We start from the raw sequence: 20,700 nt of genomic DNA on the forward strand, positions 1-20,700 counted from the left end.
CAACTCTTGACACCGCACAGGTCTACCCAAAAGTTCAGACCATGTGACTAAGCGCACAGTCCAATCTCTTCTTAAATTCAGTCAGGCTCGGTGCAGTGACCACTTCCCTGGGGAGCCTGTTCCAGTGTGCAACCACTCTCTCTGTGAAGAACCCCCTCCTGATGTCAAGCCTAAACTTCCCCTGCCTCAGCTTAACCCCGTTCCCGCGGTTCATGTCGCTGATGTTAATGGAGAAAAGGTCTCCTGCCTCTCGACACCCCCTTACGAGGAAGTTGTAGACTGCGATGAGGTCTCCCCTCAGCCTCCTCTTCTCCAGGCTGAACAGGCCCAGTGCCCTCAGCCGTTCCTCATACTTCTTCCCCTCCAGGCCTTTCACCATCTTCGTAGCCCTCCTCTGGACACTCTCCAACAGTTTCATGTCCTTTTTATACTGTGGTGCCCAGAACTGCACACAGTACTCGAGGCGAGGCCGCACCAGCGCAGAGTAGAGCGGGACAATCACCTCCCTCGACCTACTAGCGATGCCGTGCTTGATGCACCCCAGGACACGGTTGGCCCTCCTGGCTGCCAGGGCACGCTGCCGGCTCATATTCAACTTGCTGTCCACCACGACCCCCAGATCCCTCTCTTCTAGGCTGCTCTCCAGCGTCTCATCGCCCAGTCTGTACGTGCAGCCAGGGTTTCCCTGTCCCAGGTGCAGGACCCGGCACTTGCTCTTATTGAACTTCATGCGGTTGGCGATCGCCCAGCTCTCCAACCTATCCAGATCCCTCTGCAAGGCCTTTCCACCCTCATTCGAGTCCACAACTCCTCCAAGTTTGGTGTCATCGGCAAACTTGCTCAAAATACCTTCTATTCCTACATCCAGATCGTTTATAAAAATATTGAAAAGTACCGGCCCTAAAATGGAGCCTTGAGGGACCCCACTAGTGACCGCCCGCCAGCCTGACGCAGCCCCATTCACCATGACCCTTTGGGCCCTGCCCGTTAGCCGATTGCTCACCCATCGTATGATGTTTTTATTTAGCTGTATGGTGGACATTTTGTCCAGTAGGATCCTATGGGAAACCGTGTCAAAAGCCTTGCTGAAGTCCAAAAAAATCACATCAGCTGGTTTCCCTTGGTCCACCATACGGGTGATCTTATCATAAAAGGAAATAAGGTTAGTTAGGCAGGACCTACCCTTCACAAACCCATGCTGGCTGGGACCAATGACTGCTTTGTCCCCTAGGTGCGCCTCAATAAGTTTGAGAACCATCTTCTCCATGATTTTACCAGGCACTGACGTGAGACTGACAGGCCTGTAATTGCTAGGGTCTTCTTTCTGACCCTTCTTGAAAATCGGCACAACATTTGCCAGCTTCCAGTCTACCGGGACCTCTCCAGACTCCCAGGATCGTTGAAAAATAATTGAGAGAGGTTCCGCGATGACGTCCGCCAGCTCTTTCAGCACCCGGGGATGAATCCCATCCGGACCCATGGACTTGTAGGGATCCAGGTGGAGTAGCAAATCCCGCACACGTTCAGGGTCGGTTGGGAGTTTGTCATCCCCACCGTCCCGGTCCTCCAGCTCAGGGCATGCTGGGTCCCGAAGCCCATCATCGGCATTGAAGACAGAGGCAAAGAAGGCGTTAAGCGTCTCTGCTTTGCCTATGTCATCGTCTGTGAGAAGACCTTCCCTATCAAGGAGCGGCCCTATGTATTCTTTAGTTCTCCTTTTTCCATTCACATATCTAAAAAAACCCTTTTTATTTTCTCTCACAGACACAGCCAGCTTCAACTCTAGGTGTGCTTTAGCCACACGAATTTTCTTCCTACAAACACGAACAGCATCCCTGTATTCTTTCCATGTCACCTGGCCCTCCTTCCAGTAGCGAAACACTCTCTGTTTCCGCCTAATCTCCATCAGAATGTTCCTGGTCAGCCACGCCGGCCTCCTGCCGCTCCTGCCTAACTTGCGGTATTTAGGAATTGCCTGATCTTGTGCTTCTAGGAGGCATCGCTTAAAGAGTGACCAGCACTGTTGGACATCAAGGCCTTCAAGAGCAGCTTCCCAGGGGACCTTGCTGACTAGTTCCCTGAGCAGCCTGAAGTCCGCCTTCCCCATATCTAGGGATGAGGTTTTGGTGGCACTTTTCCTTCTGTCACCGTAAATTTTGAACTCAACCACTTCATGGTCGCTATGACCGAGGCGGCCACCAATCACCACATCTCCCACCAGACCCTCTCTGTTTTCCAGCAACAGGTCAAGGAGAGCGCCTTTCCTAGTTGGCTCCGTTAGCACCTGCACCAAGAAGTTATCATCTAGGTGCTTCATGAACCTCCTGGACTTGCTCGTGTCAGCCGTGTGGCACTCCCAGTTAACGTCTGGCAAGTTGAAGTCCCCCATAAGGACAAGGGGAGTTAATCTCGAGGCCTCTCTTAGTTCTGTAAAGAATAATTTATCGGCGCTATCGTCCTGTCCAGGCGGTCTGTAATAGACTCCCACAACGACATCCCCTTTATTCGTTCGTCCCTTGATCCTTACCCAGAGGCTCTCAACTTTGCCATCGCCGACCTGAAGCTCCACACAGTCCAGCCCCTGCTTCACATACATCGCCACCCCACCACCTCGCCTACCCTGCCTGTCCCTCCTGAAGAGCCTGTAACCATCTATCGCAACACCCCAGTCACAGGACTCATCCCACCAGGTTTCGCTTATGCCGATGATGTCGTAGTTGCGGGACTGGGCCAGGACTTCTAGCTCATCCATTTTATTCCTCATACTGCGTGCATTCGTGTAGAAGCACTTCAGGTGCGTCTCCTTACACTCAGCACCTTGTGGATCTAACCGAAGGACCTCACTGGCACACAGCCCCTCTGATTCTAGCGTACTTAGGTCTTCACCGGCGTGCCTGGTTTTAGCCCCTTCCCCCTTCGACTCTAGTTTAAAGCCCTATCTATCAGCCCTGCCAACTCCTGGCCAAAGATCCTTACCCCTCTCCGAGAGAGGCCCATCCCATTCGGTGCCATCAGGCCCGGCGTAGCATAGACCTTCCCGTGGTCAAAGAACCCAAAGTTCTGCCGGTCACACCAGTCTCGAAGCCACGAGTTTATGCGAACAGCACGCCTTTCAGCTTCGATCCCCCCTATCGGAAGGACAGAGGCACACACAACCTGTGCGCCTGATCCTCTAAGTAGTTGCCCCAAATCCCTAAAGTCTCTTTTGATCGCCTCCGGACTTCTTTTTGCTACTTCATCGCTACCAGCCTGAAAGACCAGTAGCGGGTAGTAGTCAGTGGGCCGTACCAGGCGCTTGACTTTCTTGGCAACGTCCCTGACCCTGGCCCCAGGGAGGCAGCAGACTTCCCTACGGGTAGGGTCAGGCCGACAAATAGAGCCCTCTGTTCCCCTAAGGACAGAGTCTCCCACAACAATCACCCTCCTGTCTTTCTTGGTGGAGGCAGTCCTGATGCGTGGAGTCGACCTCCTCGCCCTAGGCATCCTCCTGGGAACACTTTCTATCTCTTCCTCAGTTGCTGGTCTCTCAGTCTCCAGGGCCTCAAACCTGTTTTGTAAGGGCACCTGGCAAGGTGGGGCCGGAAGGGGAGGGCAGTACATATAAATAGTAGTATTAGTATTATTTTTAATTCTGCTTGAATCTGCTGCTGCTGGAGCAAGTCCCATACATCTCTGTTGAGGGATTTTTGAAACAGCAAAGATCCCATGGCTTGCTGCAGCTGAGCAAACCAAGCTACCAGGACGACTATGAGAAGTTCCCATGACAGTGTTCCCACTTCACCCGATTGAGGAATTTAGAAAAATATTGTTGCCAGCAGCTGACTTCAAGGACAAGTTCTACGTGACTGCTAATCACAAGGGGGTTGTTTTCTTGGAGGTGGGGTTGTTTTCGTGCAGTTGTTTGTCTGAGTGCTTTTGACCAATTATCTTGTGTGAGACACTATCCACCCCAGTTAAGTTTACTATAAAAGTCAGGCTATTCGGGTAATAAAACAGAGCATGATCTGACCATACAAGTGTCTGTCGTGTTTTCGACCGTTCTTCCTGCAACACATCTCGATGGGTCACTCCTTGCTGCAAGGAGCTCACATCGCTCTGGACATCGGGGCTGGGACTGCTGTATCCACTGTGAAGCCATCACTCACAGATGGCAAATAAATGTCACCATGGTAAATATATGTCACCATGCCCCCTCCTCCGCTCAGGCACAGTGAGAGGGGAGAAAGTCTCCTGCAGCCCCACACCCCCTCTGTCACTCTCTTCTCCAGGTTGGCAAAAATAAAAATATTAATAATCTCTGCGAGTCCTTCAGGGTCAGTGTTTTCCTGTTACAGCTCATGGGAATCCTGAAATCTACCAGATAGCAATTTATGATCATTTCTACATGGAGAGCATCGCTTGGCTCCAGCAGAATGGGTGCTTGGGGAAGCCACAATTCAGCTCCACCACATCTGCATTATAAATATATAAAGTTCAGAATTCATTCCCCTGGCTCCTCCGCATCTCTCTTTTGTTTCCCTAGTTACAAAAAAAAAAAAAAAGTCTTAAAAAAAAAAATCTTTTTTGTTGTGAATGCCTGTTCACCAAAGGGTTTTAATCTGGGTCCCTGCAGCTGATGTCTTTATTTCAGGGGAAGCTTGGATCAAAATGGTCCACGCCTTCAAGAACTGCCTCCTGATGTAGTTTTGTGCATTTTTGTAATGGAGACTGGTAAATTAGGTTTCGTTTTAATAATCACCTATTTTTCCATATGGATATGGAGTGAAATACATATGTGTATAACAGTGCTCTGGCACAGGGCTAAACCCAGCCCTTCCAGAAGGCAGCAAACTCTCAAGAACTGGCATTCCCCTCCTGCACTGAAACACCCATGGCACTGGTGATTCCTCATGAGCAACGATTCCTCCTGTCCCATTATCAGAGAGGGATCTCTGCAATCTCTGCTCCAAGAGATTTGACCCCGCAGCCTGTGAGCCCAAGTGTATTAAGGAAAAAAAAAAATGAAAAAGAAAGAAAGGCTTCCACCTGTGTTGTTGTATGTCTGCTTAATCTACGCTGTGATTTCTCACCAGGGAGGTGGTGAAGCAGGGTGACTGTGTGTGATAAAAAGGCCCTGCTCCCCTTCTTCTGTGAGTTGGGATGGGGAACAGGAGCAGGGCAGCTTGGCTGCTGCTCTATCCCAGCCCAGCCACAGCATTAGCAATCTCCCCAAATCATCCGGTACTGGGTTTTGTCCTGTTGGAGCTTCCTTTTCTTATTTCTGAGCAATTACACCCCAAAGCACAGTTACAGAAGCCAACTCCATAACCAGCATTTTGGACCAGCAAAGAGTCTTGGAGGTGTCTAACCCCAGGGGGGCCATGACACGGCATGCTGAAGCCAACCAACCTCTGGCTCACGGGAGAAAGCAGTATGGAAGATGGCAAGCACAGAGTCAGCCCATGGCCTGCCTTGGATTTTGGCATGCCAAGCTGTAGTGGGTTTATGTGGCAAGGTTTTGGTAGCAGGGGGCCATAGGGGTGGTTTCTGTGAGAAGCATCTAGAAGCTGCCCCATGTTAGGTAAGGACCCCGCTGCTGACCAGAGCCGAGCCAATAAGCAATGTTGTTTTGCGCCTCTGTGGTACGGACCCATATCTGGAGCAGCTCTGGAAGAGCTGCTGCCTGTGGGAAGCCCACACTGGATCAGTTCATCAAGGACTGCGTCCCGTGGGTGGGACCCCACAGCACAGGGGATGAGAGTGACCGAGAAGGAGTGGCAGAGAAGAAGCGCTGTAGACTGACCATAAACCCCATTCCCCCGTTCCCCTGCGCCGCTCGGGGGGAGGAGGTGGAAGAGGGTGGATGGGGGGGAAGGTGCTTTTGGTTTCTTTCCTTTGTTTCTCACTTCTCTAGCTTGTTAGTAATAAGCAATAAATCTTACTATCTCCCTATGCAGAGTCTGTTTTGCCCATTACAATAATTACAGCGTGATTTTCTCATCCTTGTCTCAACCTTTGAGCCCTTTTCATCGTATTTTCTCCCCGTTCCTCTTTGAGGAGGGGGAGTGAGAGAGCGGCTGTGGTGGAGCTCGGCTGCCCACTCGGGTGGAACCATGACACAAGCTACTTTGTTAAGATACGGAAAGCAAAGAAACAGCATCCACCTCAATATTGTGCCCCTCCAGAAAGCATCCAGCACCAGCAGAAAAGCAGGAAGCTTATAGGGAAGCCTCTTCTTGTTGCTTCATTCATTTCATTCCCAATTTTCTTTTATTTTGCAAGCGTCTCTAAATTTGCAACACTGTAAATGCAAGGAAAGGAAGCACACATGCCTGAGGCAAAGAGCGCAACCCTTCTGACTGTAAACAGGATTTTGCTTTTTCGCCTCTTCCCCCCAAGGGTGGGAAAACTTGACCTTCTCATTTCCCCTCTGCAATATATTAATCAGGCACCAAAATAAGGAATCTATGAAAAAAATATTTGTTGTAAATTAGGTAACAGCAACATGTCCACCACAAGATGAGTAGGGCATCAAACACAACATTTCTTAAGCTAAAATGCTCCAGCTGCCATCCATAGAAATAGCTAAAGGACCCCTATAACATGTACGTATTCGAGAGGTATATATACAATCCTCATGAAATGCAGGATTGACAGGCCAGACTACCACAACTAGTTCCTTCATGTTCAACACTAAATCTTCTGCAGCATGGGGTCTCTGAGCTCTGGGAATGCCAGCTCCCTTTCACCGTGGCCATATCCTGTGTATGTGCAATATCTCCTACCACTAGATATTGTACTGCCACCTCCTCCTCCTCGCTAACATGCCTGCAGACTTTTCCTCTCAATCAAATGGCTCAGAAGGCAAAAATTTTGCTGCAAGGGTTTATGGCCATATGACCTGATAAGGAAAATGGTGTGTCCAGCCAGTCCTTTCAGCTGTCCAAGCCGAGCTGTGTTTCAATGTCCACCCTGCAGATGGGGCACTTCTTGCTGGTGGCCAGCCACCGGTCCACGCACACTTGGTGGAAGAGATGCATGCAGGGTAGCCTCCTGTGGAGAGAGAAGCACCACCCATTAGGGACTGTGTGGTTAGAGGAGGTCCAGGGGACTGAGGATATCCAGAAAGCTGCAGGCAGGGTTGCCTTCAACATGGGGAAGCATCAGTGTAGTGGCACTGGTGCTGCCTAAACCCCCAGCAACACCAGCTTACCCTGGGGCAGTAGGGCAGAGATGGTGTCCTTCTTGTTTAAAACCTCTTAGAAAATCCCACATCCCTCTGAGCTGAGTTGTTGCAGTGACCATCTACCCTGGCTGCTGCTTTTGACCTTTCAGGAGTGTCAAGTTACACACTTGGGTTCTTGATCCTTGTGGCTCACCAGCAGTCAGGTGGGTCTCCACTGCTCCTACTTGGGTGTCTGGTGCGCCCCAGGGAATGTGGTTGCTTTTCAGCTATTTGTCATCTCTTTGATGACTCTCATGAACCAGGAGGGATCCCAAGCCACAAGGGTCCACAGCAAAAGAATCAGAGCTTTTTGTGATGGCTTAAGGCAGCTAAGGGGCAAGGAGCAGGACCAAGTAGTGCAGATGCACTGCCCACCCACAGCTCATCCTTTTCCAATTCCTTGTCCCCATCCTTTGTCACAAGCAGTTTTGACAAGACAAGCAGAGTTTTGACAAGAGCCTGGGGACCTTGATAGCAGGGGTTGTGCTGTAACCCAGGATGGCTTGCTGTGACCATTCAGGCTGAGAGATCTCACTTATTCTATAAGAAAGCAGCTCCATCCCAGACACAAGCCACATTCCTCTGTACTTGACACACAGGCTCCATTTTATCATACTTCGGTCATCTGTAAAGGCAAGACATTGATGTCCATGAGCTCCAGATGGCTGTCTGAGGCCTGGCACCCATTATCCTAGGACATATGGACAATCAACAGCATGGTTTTGAAGTAGGTGCTCCAAACCCAGGAGATCCTGTGAAAATTGCCCACCTGCACTTCCTGCCTATGGCCCATACCAATGTCCAACTAAAAGGCATGTGCTTTCCTAAACCCTGCAATAACAGCCCCACCAAGGCACAGCAGTGTTATTGGGATAAGCACAACTCAGATGTCACCGAGAGGCAGTGGAGCAGAGAGAAGGATCATACCTGACGTCTTCTCCATCTTCAAGCATGGACAGACAGATTGTGCATTTCTCATCAGTGTCCAACTTCTCTCCATCTTCTTGTTCAGCTTTGCCCTCCTGTGGTCTTCTCTGCAGCAAGTTTAAAGACATAATTTTGTTGGGACTTGATTTTCTAATGCTCTACCAAGTCTTGGTAGTTGCAGGAAGGCAAATAATAAGAGCTTCATCTATCAGTCAGATCTTCCAGCTTGGAGAAGCCAGCCCAGCCAAAACAGCCAGTGGGGAGGAGGATGCCACCAGCACGCTGCTGGTCCACACACCTCCTCCCAGAACTGGGGGCAGTGGGGCTGATGGCAATGCCCCAAGGAGCAGCCTGTCCGCTGCTGCCCCAGCACAACCCCACCACCTCCTCAGTCCTCCATGCTGCAGGGATGGTCCCACAGTCTCCTTTGGTGGGTGCTTCTCCTGCAGACTCCGAAATGTGTAGGGTCACCACTGCCAGCAAGGGCAACAACCACTGTGCCCCATGCCAGCTTGGCCACTGGCTTAGTCCCATGCTGCACCATGGGTCAGCACTTGGCCTGCCAGCTCCTTCCTGTCCTTTTCCCCCCCATGCACCCATTCCAAATAATATATTTTTTTCTGCATCTACTGGAGATGTGGTCAGAGATAAGTGCAGCAGGGGTTGAGTCCCTTCTAATGTGGGCAATGCAACATACTTATTGTTACTGGGGATGACAAACATGACATTTCTACCCAAATGAGCAATTTTTCCATTTTCTATTAGCACAACCCCAAAAATTGTCATCTGGTTCCTTAAGGGCAAGAGTTCAGCTCCAACAGAGGAGATGCCCCTTGCAAAGTGAAAGGAGGGCGAGCTCCCCCCACACCACGGAGCAAGTGCCCTTGTGGTGTCACCTGAATGCAGAAAGGGGTGGGTTTCCATGCATAAACCCCCTTGGTGTGGGCACTTTCTTACCAGGTGCAGATGGGGGGAGAAGGGTTGAGACCCTTTTGAAAATTTGGCCTGCAGCTTCCTAGCCTAGAAGCATGAAATAGGGAGCTGAGCTACACCACTGCGTCAAACCAGGAGTCCCACAAGATGTTAAAGCACCAATTCTGGATTTCATGGTCCATTTCGGGGAATATTTCAGTTGGCGCTGCCAGTTTGCCAACCCTGAGGATCGCAACCCACCAAAGCCCTTCCTTCTGTCCTTTCCATGCACGCGACCCTTGGCCAGCTACAGGCAGCTGGCAGCCATGCTGTGGTTTTGGGGAGCTCACCTTCTTGTACTTGTGGGGGAAGGTGAACCTCTCAATGGTGTTCTGCATGGCACCCCGGCTTACGCTGCCCAGCCTGTCCTCCAGCTGCAGCAGCTCCTGCAGCATGGGAACAGCAGCAAAATGGAATCAGCATTGCTTATGGGAGGCATTGGTGGAGGAGCACAAGGTCCCGCCATCCCAGTGTCTGCCTGCCAAGGAGCAAGGCTCCATCCTGCCCTTTCCTTGGTGGAAATGCTCATTGAACCCAAATCAGGCATGGTTCAGTGGTGGATCTGAGACCTGGTTCTTGGGCCAATAGCTGTGGACTTAAGGCACAGAGCTGAGAGCTGGATACTGGATATTTCAGAAATTGGGGTGGAGTCTGAGCTCTGTTTGGCAGGTCAGAAAACAAAACCCCATAGAACTGGAGGACTTCGTATACAGCCATGAAGGGAGACAGAGTCAGCCAGAGCCAGACCCAGGCACTCTGGAATAAAACATCTTTCACTAAACCACCCAACATCTTTTGCTTCGTGGTTATTACTGAAATGGCTGCAGGTCTCAATCTCATTCCCATCTGTGACTGCCAAACCATAAGGCAGTCTTATGAGTTTATGCCAGAGCTTGCATGGATTCCCAGGGCTTAAAAAGTTAATAATTGCAGTTCCCAAGATACATACTTCATAGCTCTCCTGCACAGCCAACATGTGCCTGCTTGGGTTCAGTCCCTGAAGAGCAAGTAACTGGAGCTGAGGATAAGGGTAATTTCTGATTTCATGAACAACCTGCAAGAAGAGAGCCACCTGTGCTAGCACAAAGAAATCCCTCGTATACCTTGATTTAAATTTAGTGCTTAAAAAAACTGAAAATGAAAGAGCAGACTGACACCTTCCCCAATGGAAGTCTTTTAATAACCAAAAAATGAGTAGATTAATAACTTAAAAAAAAAATAAGTAGATCTCCTATAAATAATAACTACAAACTTGCATGTCTTAGAAAAATGTCAAATAAACTCTGTTATAATTATTCCTATAGCATCCATAACACTGCAACTCCAAACTCTCAACATGGATTAGCTTAAAAAGAGATTTAATTTTCATTTTTAAATGCATTGATTACTTTTCATCCAAGCTCTGGTATTTAAAGCTTTGCTGTAGTGTGCAGGTGTCAGGGTCGGACTATGGGCACAAGGGAAGAGCACCCTCATGGGATTTCTGAGGATGCTTTAAGGATGAGCGGGGCTCTGGGTGGCTCAGCTCCAAATGCAGCTCCCTGCCACGAGAAGGACCAACAAATGACCCTGGTCAGACCATATTCACATCAAACCCCAGCTCCACCTGTGCCACAGGTCACACACAACTTTAATAGGTGGCATCAAGGCCAACGAAGATGGCAAACGTGATGAGGGATGGTCTTTGGGTGTGATCTTCGGGAAGTGCCACCCAGCACCAGTCCTTCTGCATGCAGGGAGCCCTGGGAACTTAATTTCACTGCTGCATTAATAACATTATTATTAATAATTGTTGAGTCTCCCAGGTTTTTGCAGACCAGCTTGTGAGTGCGCTGCAGGTGATGGACCAAATCTTTCCAGAGCAACTAAGCTTTTCTTTCCTTTCTCTAATCCAGAGTGCAAAGATGGAACATTATCCTTTCAGGCACTCCCTTCCATGGCCAGAGATAAGTAGGATTTGCAGAAGACAGGTGACAGAAAGATAGTAGCATTTATTTTGACTGCCTTCTGGCAGACAATGCATAAAACATTTCTCAGTAAAAGAGTTTCACTTACCATCTGTGTTAAGGATGTGCTTCTGGGGAAATGTTGCATCCGAGGTGTAGCCAAGTAATGCTGATAGGGCTGAGGGACTGGCCGAACCTGGAACTGGGCGTGAGTCAGTCCTGCATCGACACTGAGGTCCCTGCAGGCACGAGGAGGAAGATGGAGCTGTGGCTGCCTGGTGGCATGGTACGGGCTATGATAAATCATGCTCATGGCAGGGGAGTGCTCTGAGCTGCCATGGGTGTCTCAACCTGAGGTGATGCTTCTGCTTTGAAATCCTTGGATTTCAGCAATCACCTTTCCCTCCACCAAGGCAGAATGAAGGAGCAAGGGGTTGATTTTATGCCACTTAGCATTTGTGCTAGCTGGGGTCAAGAGCTGTAGGATATACACTGCCAAGTGCAGAGCAGTGTCTTGCGAGCTCTGATTGTTCCCCAGGCTCAGTAACTCAACCTGGTGTAGTGGGTTTACGTGGCAAGGTTTTGGTAGCAGGGGGCCATAGGGGTGGTTTCTGTGAGAAGTATCTAGAAGCTGCCCCATGTTTGGTAAGGGCCCCATTGTTTTCCAGAGCCGAGCCAATAAGCGATGTTGTTTTGCGCCTCTGTGAGAGCATATTTGAGACAGGGAAAAAAATGCTGCGCCACACAGCAGCTGGGAGAGTGAAAGGAGTGAGGAACGGCCTTGCAGGCACCAAGGGCAGTGCAGAAGGAGGGGGAGAGGTGCTCCAGGCGCCGGAGCAGAAGTCCCCTGCGGCCTGTGGTGAGGACCATGGTGAAGCAGGATGTCCCCCTGCAGTCCATGGAGTACCACGGTGGAGCAGGGTTCCACGCTGCAGCCCGTGGAGGAGACCACAGTGGAGCAGATGGCCCTGCACCAATGGAGGCTGCCGCCTGTGAAAGACCCCTCCCGGAGCAGATTCCGGGCCGGACCTGTAGCCCGTGGAGAGGAGACCACGCAGGAGCAGGTGACCTGGCAGGAGCTGCTGCCTGTGGGGGACCCAGGTTGGAGCAGTTTTCTCCTGAGGTATGGACCCCGTGGTACGGACCCATTGTTGCAGAGCAATGCTTATACCAAGCCAAGGACATCTCAGCCTTTTGCTCTGTCCTGCCAATAGGCAGGCTGGGGGTGCAGTAAGAGCTGGGAGGGGACAGACCCAGGACAGGTGACCCAAACTAGCCAAAGGGGTATTCCATACCATCTGACGTCATGCTAAACAATATCTAGGGGTGGCTAGCCGGGGGGAGGGGGCCGGACTGCTCGGGGTTAGGCTGGGCATCAGTCAGCGGGTGGTGAGCAATTGCATTGTGCATCACTTGTTTGTACATATTATTAGTAGTAGTACTATTATCACCATTGTATTGTTATTGTTATTGTTATTGTTATTGTTATTGTTATTGTTATTGTTATTGTTATTGTTATTGTTATTTTCCTGTCTTATTAAACTGCCTTTATCTCAACTCACGGGCTTCACTTTCCATTTCTCTCCCCCGTCCCAGAGAGGGAGGGGGAGGGTGAGCGAATGGCTGTGTGGTGTTTAGCTGCCGGCCGGGTTAAACCATGACACGAGCCAATAAGCGATGTTGTTTTGCACCTCTGTGAGAGCATATTTAAGACAGGGAAAAAAATGCTGCACCACACAGCAGCCGGGAGAGTGAAGGGAGTGAGGAACAGCCTTGCAGGCAGCAAGGGCAGTGCAGAAGGAGGGGGAGAGGTGCTCCCGGCGCCGGAGCAGAAGTCCCTTGTGGTCTGTGGTGAGGACCATGGTGAAGCAGGATGTCCCCCTGCAGCCCATGGAGTACCACGGTGGAGCAGGGTTCCACGCTGCAGACCGTGGAGGAGACCAGGGTAGAGCAGGTGGCCCTGCACCGACGGAGGCTGCTGCCTGTGGAAGACCCTTCCCGGAGTAGATTCCGGGCCGGACCTGTAGCCCGTGGAGAGGAGACCACGCAGGAGCAGGTGACCTGGCAGGAGCTGCTGCCCATGGGGGACCCAGGTTGGAGCAGTTTGCTCCTGAGGGATGGACCCCGTGGTACGGACCCATATCTGGAGCAGTTCTGGAAGAGCTGCTGCCTGTGGGAAGCCCATGCCGGATCAGTTCATCAAGGACTGCGTCCCATGGGTGGGACCCCACAGCACAGGGGACGAGAGTGACCGAGAAGGAGTGGCAGAGAAGCGCTGTTAGACTGACCATAAACCCCATTCCCCCGTTCCCCTGCGCCGCTCGGGGGGAGGAGGTGGAAGAGGGTGGATGGGGGGGGGAAGGTGCTTTTGGTTTCTTTCCTTTGTTTCTCACTTCTCTAGCTTGTTAGTAATAGGCAATAAATCTTACTATCTCCTTATGCCAAGTTTGTTTTGCCCATTACAATAATTATTGCATGATTTTCTCGTCCTTATCTCAACCTTTGAGCCCTTTTCATCGTATTTTCTCCCCGTTCCTCTTTGAGGAGGGGGAGTGAGAGAGCAGCTGTGGTGGAGCTCGGCTGCCCACTCGAGCGGAACCGCCATTCCAGCCCTGTATGGATGGGATGGGAGGAGACCTAGCACAGCATCTATCCATTATATATCTGTCTGTAATCCAATTAGCTGCTCCCTTGTCTCTCCAGCCACTGAGTTTCTCAGCAAACAAGTGCTTTGAATGTCATTCACTTTATTGTAATTACAAAAGCCAGCGCTCTGATAACTATTGTATTCGCATTTGTCAAAGCAAAACTAATTAGAGCACAAGGGTTGCTCCTCATTTCGGCCTGAAGTTCTTTTTCTTTCCACAGAGGACAGCAGCAGTAAATGCCACAGCTTGTTAGGAGCAACCCAGATGTGTCCTGGAGCAGCTGTGAAACAACAGCAGTTTGCCCATCAGCAGTTAATGGATATGAGAGGACAGTAAATTTTATTCTATGATTCTAAATGCAAAAATCCCTTATCCAGCATGGCCTGTGTACTAGGTAATAACTCCAATGCTTACATGCGCTCTAATAAGTCCCCCCACATCAAATTGGAGCAAAGAGAGGGTCTGTCTTTACTGGCTGTGTGCTGGCTGCGTGCTAGCCATATCCTGGACTGACCAAACCTGGCAGAGGATAAAACACAGCAGGAGACAGGCAGGAACACAGCCAGGGTGGGAATCCACAGGACCGGGCATTTTCCAGCTCTCGTATCACATTTTTGGAGATTTATCCAGTTGCTTGAGATGGTTCCCCGGTAGATAGAAGGCTCGATTGGAAATCAGGAGATGTTGGGTTCATCCCAGCCCTGCCACTGGCCTGATGTACGACCCCAGTCATCTCCTCTCTGCCTGCTCATATTCCCTGCTTGCAAAACAGATGTTATAATCCACAGAGAGCTTTGAGACCAGGGGTTGAAGGGATTTCACAAAGAAGAATGGGCATTATTAACTTACACAAGTAATTGCAACAACAGCACTGCTGAACTGTTTGTGCAGTGGTGCAACTGGATCCTTAAAACCCAATACAGAGGCTCCTAAAGCCTCCTAATGCCTGCCAAAAGCAGAATACTTCATGGAATGGTGTTTTCCCAGGGTTTGGGGATGAACAACCAGAGCACATTAGCTGAAGAAAACCCAAACTAACCATCACCTTCTACCTTGTGCTACAGGTATGCCTGTACAGCATCTTGATGTTCAGATGTGAGGTTCAAGAACTGCAATGCCTACAGTACATGGGCTGCCAACAACCAAAAACTGAGGGATAAGGGCAAGAAAACAGGCTGAATAGTCATCAACAAATGCCTATGCAGAAAACAAGCGATGGAACTAAAGGGAGATTTTTTCTCCTTCACCAGATTTTAACCAAGGCTTGGCTGTCCAAGATAACCGATCACCTTCGGCCCCAGCTTCCATCCCTGCTTCCCACAATGCTGCCTGCTATCCCCTGCCTCTGAGTGAGCGCTGTCACTGCTCATGTGGTGATAACACATTAGAGGAAAGTTTTTATATCTGTTACTGGGAAAAACTATACATGTGCCCCAAGGGGAAGTGAGTCACCCAAATATGTATATACGGTATGTGATTTCTGGTGTACCCACTCCTTAGGTTTTGTAAGGCAATGCAACAACACAGGGCAAAAAGGAGGGAGGAGGAAAGGAAGATTAAATGATGCTTTATTGGATCCTTCTAATGATTATAATTAAACTGTATGCACAGAAAGAGAGGCAGAAAGAACAGCTCTATCCAGATGGAACACGAGCCGCTTTGCAACCTGATCTGAACAATTTCACACCGGCCAAATTCACCTCATGGTAGTACCAGCAGTGGGAACACCTGAGAAGAAAATGACAGAAGAATCTGGCCATATTTTAAGTTGTATATCATTACCACAGAGGAGGAAAAAAATGTGTTAAAAGAACTCTCAATTTGCAGAGCAAACCACTCAGATGTAAGAAAATGCCATAATTAAGATTTTCTGTGCCATTTTATTTTGGTCCCCTTGTGCATACACATTATGATTGTCTCTAATTACATGTCCACATGCTGTTTTTTCCATTCAATGCACAGAATGGACTTTGCTCTGCTAACAAGGAGCTACTCAGAAATATGTTTTTATTCTTCTGTTCTTCCAAGTAGGGCCCCGTGCCTTATTAAATGTGCAGGAGCTCAAAACTTGCTCTGAAAACAGAGCAATCAATGCTTTGCTCAGCTTTTCCAGGGCATCAAACACTGTGATGAGAGAACGATTAACATGCTACTAATTCATTTACCTCACCCTGTGGGGCAGGGCAGCTCTGTGCCCCCTAATTCCCCTAATTTAGGCCATGGAAGAGTTGTGGACACTGTTTTTGAGTGCCTGGTGGACAGCAGAAGGTCTCATTCAGACAGAGAAGTTGGTCTATAGGAAACAGACTCTGGAAGGTGCTTCCCTGGAGGCTGCAGCATGGCAAGCCCCTGGGGAATATTAAGGTTTAGATGCACTCTGCATCCATGGATGGAGAGCTTTGGGCAATATTGTTATATTGGGCCTTGATGTTATTGTACACATGCATAAATGCTTTAACATGGACTTGTGGCTCTCAGGGATGAGTTTCCCCATTGTACACTCCTCACTTTATATCCGTTGTACTGAACCACCAGCTTTCATGGAAGCATTGAGCCATGAAGGCATTTGCAAACCACTGCAGCTTCCACAAGACTTTTTAAGTGCTTCATTCAACACACTGGGGAAATGAAGAAGACTTACCAGTCCGTGCCTTCGGCTAAATACCTGGGCTGGGACCCCATGGGCTGTGGAGTTTGCAATTGGTGGCTGAAGTCAAAGCTGAGGTGCAGACGGTGGGGCTGAACAGACAAGCGCTCCTGAGCCCGCCTGCAGGGAGGAGGAGACCAGGAGTTAGCGATGGGCGGGCACTGAGCACGTGCCCACATCAGTAAACGATGGTAAAACCCAAACATTTGGGTTCACGAGCATGCATCCAAGACAGAAGAGCCCAGACAGGTGTCAAGGATGATGGGAAGAGGAACACAGAGCTATGGCATTTACTCTTGGTCACCACAGACAGGATGCAGAACTCCACTTGCACCCCCTGCAGCATCCATGTGTGCTCAATTTACAGGAGCTGCTATTTGGTGGCAACGAGGAGAAAGAAAAAAAAAAAAAAAAAAAGGGAACTAAACTTCTTCCTTAGCATCTTTGTGACTCTTTCACTATTTTATTTTTTTTCCACAGTCAGCCCCATAAACAACAGACAAGATGTAGCATCTTCCTGGTGTGGGTGTTATCTATCATCATGAAGAAGCAGCAGGTTGTCTCGTCTCCCTGTGCAGTCCATAAATTCCTGGGGAACCTCATTCATAACAGTATTACTCAGGAGTAACTGATGGCAGAATTTACTCTTGCTGGCCTTTGACAACATTTCTGTGGGTGATGGACATGCCAGCCTGGGACCCAGCTTCTTCTGCTCCAGCTGCCCTTGTGAGCAGGGAGAGGTAAGTAGTAGAAAAAAAGAGTGACTAGGGACTAAAGTTTCCTCCTGCATTTTTGAACTACCCTCCACTCAGGGGAGGAGCATTCTTGATCACCATATGTGCTTGGAGAGATGCAAGGTGGATGCCCAAGCAGGCTTTGCATTACAGACTCAGAACCCATGCTCCCTGCTGAATCCCCCGCTCACCGGCAGAGCTATCACAAAGTAAATCCATTGGAAAACACTGGACAAACATGTCAGGAAGCTGTTAGATAAAGAGGCTTCACCTTTAAGGCACCCCCAGATTCCCATTACCAGGACCTCATGCCCCATGCCCGAAGGTTTCTGACAGCCTCCTGCGATGCAGCTGTACTGAATGCTTTCAGAACCAGGCTGTGGTGCTGAGCAAGAGGCTCCTGCCCTCTCCCACACCACAGTCCCTCTTCTCTGACAACCTACTTGCGTATGTAACACCACCAGCAGGTACTAAAGTAGTTTCTATGTGAAATTGCGCTCTGTAGTTTTGTTTGATTTTGGCTTATGACTAAGCGATAAACACTTGTATCATCAGTGCCTCAGCCTCACACATATTTGCTACCCAATTATTAACTAATCGTTAAATCCACCTAAAATCCAGCTTATGCAAAATAAAAGCTGGATGAGAAGAATCCGCAATTTGCAGACAGAAAGGATATGGAAAGAAAGCATTTTCCATCTGTAGCATTCTTTCCATATGAAGCATTATCACAAAGACTCATCTTTTGGTTCCTGGTGCACGGGTATAACCCACAAACAGTTTCCATATGTTTCCAAAAAAAGCACTCTGCTCCTACATGTTATCTGAACCCCTCTCTCAACAAACACTAACAGGATGAGGCTGGGTGTCCATTCCCACCTCTGCTGAGCTGCAGTAATTCTCTCTGCAGTCATCAGCCCTGTCTGAATTTAGGCTGTTTTTCTTAATTGAATGTGTTATAAATCAATGGCTTTATTCCATCTCACTTCACAGAGCTGGATCACAGCTGGGAAGCATACCTAGATGCAGAGGAGCAAGCTCTGCATGTGCAAAACCCAGTGGGGCAAGTGGATCTCATCTCTTACTTGGTTTTGAAGCAGCAGCTCATGCATGAAGTCTGGCTCTCTCTGTGATGCAGGATAGGTTCACTGCCACCCCAGGATGTTATGCTGTGATTCTCCTATGAGTGATGGCACTAGGTGACCTTGGGGTGTGCTAGGTCAGCACGGCGTGGATTCCCACGGGAAGGGTACACCCCCTGGTGCACCCTGGCCTGCAGCCTCCTGGTGGATGCGTTTGGGGAGAACACAGGTGAACTTAGGAAGAGAATTTAATGTTATCAGCAAGTTTTAACAGGGCTTTGCAGAAGTTGCTTTGCAAAATTGAGCCTTACAGCTTCTCAGCATCCCAGATGTGGGATGTCCCATCCCTGGAGGTGCTCAAGGTCAGGCTGGACAGGGCTTTGGACAACCTGATCTGGTGGGAGGTGTCCCTGCTTGTGGCAAGGGGTCAGACTGGACAGTCTTTAGAGGTTCTTTCCAACCCAACCCATTCTCTGGTTCTGCGACTCCTTCAGACCATACCTGTGAAACATAAGCCCCCTTACCTGGGATGGGGCATGAGACGGCGATGCTGGGCCTCGAGGAGCTGCTGCTGGAGGAGGTATTGCTGGTGTAGCGCCTGAGGTAGGAAGGAGGGTCCAGCCACATCTTGGAAGGGCAGGGCTGGCACTGGTGCCAGGGACTGGTGCAGGGGGCCACTGTGCTGGTGCGTGGGGGCCATGTGGGGGGTCAGCCCTGGCTGGGGCTGCACTGCATAAGGCAGGGAGACGTCGGCCGAGAGCTGAGGCTGGGGCCCCAGGTGGAAGTGCTGGCAGGAGGTAGCATGGGGATGCTGAGACCTTTGAAAAGGAGTACCTGGAAGAGAAGAGCATGGCTGTCACCAGGGCCGGCAGTGGCCGAGGCACCCAGTTGCAGATCCAGAACAATTTTTATGCAAACAGCTGTTTGTTTGTCTCTGCCAAAAGGCAGGGAAAAAGAGCAGGTCGGCTAATGTTGATTACTCAGGGAAAAAAAAGTAATTGATTTTGACTAATAGTTTTTTCCTCCAAAAAACATTGGAACCAAAACATGGGTTTGTGTTCACAGTAGCTTTTTGGCTCTGAACTAAAGTGTATGCTGATGGAAAATTTCAGCTTGTTTTGGTTTGCCTGTCTTAAAGAGAAAAGGAACAAAAGGCTCAACATTTTAGGGAAGGAAAAATATGTTGTCTAAAATGTGTTTCTGTAGGTTAACAGCCCACAGAAGTTTTCAAAAGTTGCTGACTTTTCATGCAATTCAAAGTATTTCTTTGCCTGTCTAAACCCTAAAAAGGCATGGAAATAATCTCTGTCCTGAGAAAGTGTCTCTCGGTGACTGCAGGACATGGACAGGTCACCTTCCTCCCCTGAGAACAGGGGCTATGATTTTGACTAATAGTTTTTTCTTTGCTCAGACCCTTTCCAGCAGCCTGTCCTCATCAGGTAATGGAGAGAGTGGCTGTGGAAAATGCGACGCAAGATGCTGTGAGATCAGCCATGAGGCTGGTGGGGATGAGGAAGAAATGAGGTGTGAAAGATATCCGTGCTGGAGGCTTTTTGCAAACATCTGACGCTGACTTTCATCTCCCTCAAGATCCTTGCTTGGATGGACCCGTGGCCCAACCCGGCACATTAATTCCTACATTCCCAGAGCAGTTCCAGGCACCACAGCAAAACTTTTGGCTCTTAAACTAAGGAGAGAGGCAGCTCAGCACTGAAGGATGAGACTCCTCATTAGAGATGGCTCTTTGCTGAGTATCAGCCCCAGGATAGGACACCTGCCTTTTTATGCACTTGTTTGAACTCCTCATCTTCCTTTTAGGAAGGAAACTCCTATAATTTTCTTAATCTTTGGGGCTGGCACAAAATATCGAGGTGTAACAGCACCACTGAGTGTCATCCCAAGACACAGGCCAGGTGTGCAGATGATGCCTGCTTGTCCCAGATCCCTTCTTCTTCCATCTCCTTTCCATCCGTGGGCTGGGCCAGTCCAGTACAGGAGCTCAGGGAGCCCCAAGCACTTTCTGTTCACATCCTTATGATAACAGAAGGTGCACAAAGAAAGCCACATGCCAGCAGAAGAAAGAACAGGAGAGGATCTAGAAGAAATGAAAGATTTGAAAAACAGTGCATAAGTAATTATACACGACGTCTCTTAAATGCAAACTAATCCTCCATAGTGCTCCCCTGAGAGAGGCAATGGGGAACAAATGCATGTGCCACCAGCAGCAGAGCTTCTGAAGGTGATTTCTCATGGTGTCAGATAATGGCATGATTCCACTACACTATTAATTAAAACCAGAGGAGGTGGGATCAGACCCACCATTCCTGAATGACAGAGCTACTAACCCTGATCCAAGAGATGTTTGCATACCCTGTCCCCCCCCTACTGCAGGTTATTTTGGCAGCCCTAGGCCTGGCCCCAGTTCCCGGGTAAAGGATGAATAATAAAATGGGGAACTATGCTGCCCTGGCTCATTGCTCCATCTGGGCAATACCACAACCACAGGGAGATGGCCTCTTAACTCTTGTGTTTGTTGGGCA

At 49.4% G+C, this 20,700-nt stretch overlaps 1 protein-coding gene across 4 annotated transcripts in view; it reads right to left on the reverse strand.

Moving 5' to 3' along the window:
* Window positions 1–2,784: 2,784 nt before the first annotated feature.
* The window catches only part of LOC101795545 (E3 ubiquitin-protein ligase ARK2C), a 46,659-nt gene continuing 28,743 nt past the window's right edge, over window positions 2,785–20,700 (reverse strand). Inside the window, exons 2-8 of one of the 4 annotated variants that reach the window (XM_027448907.3) lie at window positions 18,685–18,994; window positions 16,339–16,464; window positions 11,159–11,288; window positions 10,053–10,157; window positions 9,394–9,489; window positions 8,132–8,238; window positions 2,785–7,032 (exon numbers count right to left, since the gene is read on the reverse strand). In XM_027448907.3, the coding sequence (XP_027304708.3) occupies window positions 6,915–7,032; window positions 8,132–8,238; window positions 9,394–9,489; window positions 10,053–10,157; window positions 11,159–11,288; window positions 16,339–16,464; window positions 18,685–18,994 (992 nt within the window). In that variant the 3' untranslated portion in view covers window positions 2,785–6,914. The remainder of the gene's footprint in view (window positions 7,033–8,131; window positions 8,239–9,393; window positions 9,490–10,052; window positions 10,158–11,158; window positions 11,289–16,338; window positions 16,465–18,684; window positions 18,995–20,700) is intronic. The other 3 variants (XM_038169461.2, XM_027448908.3, XM_038169462.2) reach the window with 3 other exon arrangements.

This window comes from Anas platyrhynchos, chromosome W, assembly GCF_047663525.1.
Source record: "Anas platyrhynchos isolate ZD024472 breed Pekin duck chromosome W, IASCAAS_PekinDuck_T2T, whole genome shotgun sequence".
NCBI classification, from domain to species: Eukaryota; Metazoa; Chordata; class Aves; order Anseriformes; family Anatidae; genus Anas; species Anas platyrhynchos.